Here is a 5,000-nt window from a genome sequence, read left to right as displayed (position 1 = left end):
TGAAGGATTTTTAAGGATATCTCCGTAGGATTTCCAAATAGGAGTCCTACAGGAACCATATTGACGTTAGTGGTAGCCGCCGCCGTGTCCGTGTCCGTGGTTCTTGAAGAAGGTCTGTGGGTTGCCGTAGTGCTTGGGGTGGTGAGCCTTGCCATAGTAGCTCACCTGGGCCACGTAACCTCCGTACCCATTAGCAGTGTAGCGCACCTGGACACACACAAAGGGCGCAAGGTCAGGTCAGGTTAGGAGGTTAGGTTAGGTTAGATAAGGTTTTGTTAAGCTTAGTTTGGTGAGTTGTAGTAGTAGTAGTGATAGTAGTAGTGGTAGTAGTAATAGTAGTAGTAGTAGTAGTAGTAGTAGCAGCAGTAGCAACAATAGTAGTCGTAGTAGTAGTAGCAATAGTAGCAGTAGTAGCAATAACAGTAGTAGTATAGTAGTAGTAGTCGTAATAATAGTAGCAATAGTAGTAGTAGTAGTAGTAGTAGTAGTGGTGGTGGTGGTGGTGGTGGTGGTGGTGGTGGTGGTGGTGGCAGCACATTAGCAAGCACTGATTCCCACGTTCAGTACTTTACGTTCCGAGTTGGACTATGAAGCGAATTATTTTTAACTTTGTGTGAGATACAAGTGCACTAATTTAGAGAGAGAGAGAGAGAGAGAGAGAGAGAGAGAGAGAGAGAGAGAGAGAGAGAGAACCGTAATAAATGAAAAGAAAAATAGTAAGTAAAAGTGAAACAAAGGAAGGAAAATAGAAAAAATGAAAAAAAAAAATAGAAAAAATAGAGAAAATAAAAAAAAGCTAGAAAAAAAGACAGCTTTAAATATATCAAAGCAAAAATGAAAGTAAAACCATGAACAAAGGAATGAGAGAGAGAGAGTGAGTGAGTGAGTGTCTGTGCGTGTGTGTGTGTGTGTGTGTGCGTGCGTACCGTCTGGCGGCGTCCATCAGGGAGGTCCACGTGGTACCCTCCATACACGTTCTTCCCGTCGCCTTGCTCGTGTTGACCAAAGTTGCCCCCGTAGTGACTGTCCACGTGGTAGTTGAAGCGGTACGGGTGCTTGTGCTGCGGTAGTAGTAGTAGTAGTAGTAGTAGTAGTAGTAGTAGTAGTAGTAGTAGTAGTAGTAGTATAATCATAAAGTTGTATTGGTGAATATCTAAGGAATTAAAAATGTTCGGATTTCAACCTAATTTTTTTAACCAACAAGTTTATTAAGAGGAATTGAAAGGAAATAATTAAAAAAAAAAAACTAAGTAATTTAACGTGAATTAATATTACCACACCACACCACACCACACCATACCACACCACACCACACCACACCACACCACACCACACCACACCATACCATACCATACCATACCAAACCATACCACACCACACCACCACACCACCACCACCACCACCATACCACACCACACCACACCACACCACACCACCACCACCACCATACCACCATACCACACCACACCACACCACACCACACCACACCACACCACACCACACCACACCAAACAGTCATAACTCACGGAGGGATACACCGGCTGATAATTCCCTGGTTCTGCTTCTGGTTCTGCCTTCAACACCGCCGTCATCACCACCACCACCACCACCACCGCCGCCGCTGCCTGTAGGTCACCCGGAAGGAAAGAGGTCACGAGTGCGAAGCTTTGAGGCGAAACATTACGAACTGCTGAAACTTACGAACTGGAACCAATATATTGCAGGCGTGACGAAACAATATGAAAAGTGAGAAAGTGTGTGTTTTTTTAGTGTTTTTCGAGTGTTTAAAGATGTGGTGACGAAATATTGTGGGAAAATTATTAGTAGTTTGTTGAGGTAATGTGTAGGAAAATAAGATGATCGATGATTTATGAGAAAAGGGACTATAGAAAGGACTAAGAGGTGAAACAATATGAAAAAAACAGTGATTAAGTGTGTTTTTTTCAAGTGTTTAAAGATGTGGTGACGAAATATTGTGGGAAAATTATTAGTATTTTGATCTATTGTGTAGGGAAATAAACTGACTGATAATATATGAAAAATAAAACGACACAAAGAAGAAACTGTGGATTCTAAGAGGCGAAACAATATGAAAAAATGGTATTTGCTTTAAAGACGAACGAAAATTTGAGAAAAAAAAATGTGCAAGTCGAATCGAAACAATATGAAAAAGAAACAATGCACATGACTGACTCCGAGGTAGAAAGTGACGAAATATACTGAGAAATGGCGTTTTAAAGAGATACTGACGAAATATTATGAAAAAAAGTCACCTGAACGAAAAATAAAAAATAAAAAGGCACTTGAAATCAAAATATCACGAAATGGATGACTAATTAACGAAATATAATGAAAAAAAAGTGTACACGAAACAAAAAGAAACAAAAACAATACTCGCATGATAAATTGACACCACTAATGAGCGAAACTTTATGAAACGCGACCCAGGCTAAAAATAAAGTAACAAATGAAATAAGGAGTGGCGAAATGAACGAAACATAATGAAAAGTCTATACGAAACAAAAAGAAACAAAAAACAATACTCACATGATAAATTTAGACGTCATTAGGTGAGCGAAACTTTATGAAACGCCACCCAGGCTAAAAATAAAGTAAGAATTTAAGTAAGTGACGAAATGAACGAAATGTAATTAAAAAAAGTGTACACGAAACAAAAAGAAACAAAACATTACCCATATGATAAATTAAGACATCGTGAAGTGAGCGAAACTTTATGAAACGGAGACAAAACAAAAATATATAGCCACATGATTCATTAAAACACCAATAAATGAGCGAAAAATTATGAAACGAAAGAAAACACCAATAAATGAACGAAAAATTATGAAAACACCAATAAATGAGCGAAAAATTATGAAACGAAAGAAAACACCAATAAATAAACGAAAAATTATGAAACGAAAGAAAACACCAATAAATGAACGAAAAAATATGAAACGTAGACTAAACAAAAAAAAACAATGATTAATTAAAACACCAATAAATGTGCGAAAAATTATGAAACTCATTAAAACACCAATAAATGAACGAAAAAATATGAAACGTAGACGAAACAAAAAAAAACAATGATTAATTAAAACCAATAAATGAACGAAAAATTATGAAACGAAATAAAACACCAAAAATGAACGAAAAATAATGAAACGTACACAAAAAAAAAAATACCCACAAAATGAATTATAACACCAATAAATGAACGAAAATTATGAAACGAAGACGAAACAAGAAGAAAAACGATACATTTTGACACATAGTGAGCGAAACTTAATGAAACGTGACCTAGGCCTATAAAATCAAGGTGACAAAATGGCCGTAAATAAAATGATAAGTGTTTACGTAAGAAAGTGAGAAAGTAAGCAAGGAAAGTAAGAAAGTAAGCAAGGAAAGTAAGAAAGTAAGCAAGGAAAGTAAGAAAGTAAGCAAGGAAAGTGAGAAAGTAAGCAAGAAAAGTAAGAAAGTAAGCAAGGAAAGTGAGAAAGTGAGAAAGTAAGCAAGAAAAGCAAGAAAGTAAGCAAGGAAAGTGAGAAAGTAAGCAAAGAAAGTGAGAAAGTAAGAAAGTAAGCAAGAAAAGTAAGAAAGTAAGAAAATAAAGAAAAAGTAAGAAAATAAAGAAAAGCAAAATAAGAAAATAAGAAAGAATGATGAAGGAAAAAAAGATGATAAAAAAAAGGAAAGGGAAAAAAATGATAAAAAAAAGAATAAAGGAAAGGAAAGAAAGATTGATAAAAAAAAAGAGAATGAAGGAAAAGAAAATGAAGAAAATGGGAATATAAACAGAAGAGAAAAGAAAGAAAATGGAAAAAAAATGACAATATTGAAAGAAGGAAAGAAAAAGAAAGAAAGAAAGAAAATAAAGAAACGAAATTAAAAACATGAATGAAAAAAAAAAATGAGAATAAAAAGAAAAAGAAAGAAAATGACAAAATTGAAAGAAGGAAATGAAAGAAAGAAAAGAAAGAAAGAAAGAAAGAAAGAAAATAAAGAAACGAAATTAAAAACAAATGAATGAAAATAAAAAAATGAGAATAATAAAGAAAAAAGAAAGAAAATGATAAAATTGAAAGAAGAAAGAAAGAAAGAAAGAAAAAGAAAGTAAAGAAACGAAATTAAAAAAAACAAATGAATGAAAATAAAAAAAATGAGAATATATTTTTTTGGCGAATTGAGGAATAAATTAGCAGAGAGAAAGAAAGAAAGAAAGAAAGAAAATAAAGAAAATAAAGAAGGAATGGGAATTAGGAATGCAGGTAGTGGGAATTTTGGAATGAGTTTAAGGAATCTGGAATGATGTGAAAATATTAGACCTATAAATTATCAGTAAAAAAAGGAGGCATATTTGAGGCTAGGAAAATCTCTCTCTCTCTCTCTCTCTCTCTCTCTCTCTCTCTCTCTCTCTCTCTCTCTCTCTGACCTTGGAGTACATTGTCGCTGTGAGTGTCAGAAGTGGAGTGACAAACAGCTGACTGGGTGCCTCTTATATACCCCAGGCCAGGCGGGGTTGCCAAGTGCCACAAAGAGGGTATTTTTGTGTTTGTGTTTGTATTTTTCGTTTTCCAGAGAGAGAGAGAGAGAGAGAGAGAGAGAGAGAGAGAGTGGTTGTGATGCATTGCAGTAAGCGTGCCTCTCTCTCTCTCTCTCTCTCTCTCTCTCTCTCTCTCTCTCTCTCTCTCTCTCTCTCTCTCTCTCTCTCTCTCTCTCTCTCTCTCTCACACACACACACACACACACACATTTTTTGCCTTTTATTAAGTTTATTCACTGTGTGTGTGTGTGTGTGTGTGTGTGTGTGTGTGTGTGTGTGTGTGAGAGAGAGAGAGAGAGAGAGAGAGAGAGAGAGAGAGAGAGAGAGAGGCAAAGAATAATAAAGGAAATTGGTATGAATATTTTTTTTTCGTTCTCTCTCTCTCTCTCTCTCTCTCTCTCTCTCTCTCTCTCTCTCTCTCTCTCTCTCTCTCTCTCTCTCTCTGAAATGAAACCTT

At 35.8% G+C, this 5,000-nt stretch overlaps 2 protein-coding genes across 2 annotated transcripts in view; one reads left to right on the top strand and one right to left on the bottom strand.

Moving 5' to 3' along the window:
- Positions 1–4,465, bottom strand: part of LOC123498259 (larval cuticle protein A3A-like) — a 4,511-nt gene extending 46 nt beyond the window's left edge. The window contains exons 1-4 of the mRNA XM_045245451.1: positions 4,433–4,465; positions 1,527–1,625; positions 927–1,061; positions 1–207 (exon numbers count right to left, since the gene is read on the bottom strand). The exon at positions 1–207 is cut by the window's left edge and continues 46 nt beyond it. Coding sequence (XP_045101386.1) covers positions 67–207; positions 927–1,061; positions 1,527–1,625; positions 4,433–4,444 — 387 coding nt within the window. The 5' untranslated portion in view covers positions 4,445–4,465 and the 3' untranslated portion in view covers positions 1–66. The remainder of the gene's footprint in view (positions 208–926; positions 1,062–1,526; positions 1,626–4,432) is intronic.
- The window catches only part of LOC123520283 (neurobeachin-like), a 287,400-nt gene that overhangs the window by 87,470 nt on the left and 194,930 nt on the right, over positions 1–5,000 (top strand). The window lies entirely within an intron of this gene.

The sequence above is a fragment of the Portunus trituberculatus genome, chromosome 7, assembly GCF_017591435.1.
Source record: "Portunus trituberculatus isolate SZX2019 chromosome 7, ASM1759143v1, whole genome shotgun sequence".
Lineage (NCBI taxonomy): Eukaryota > Metazoa > Arthropoda > Malacostraca > Decapoda > Portunidae > Portunus > Portunus trituberculatus.
Note: the sequence above shows the minus strand (reverse complement) of the source record. Positions and strands in the feature narration are given on the sequence as shown.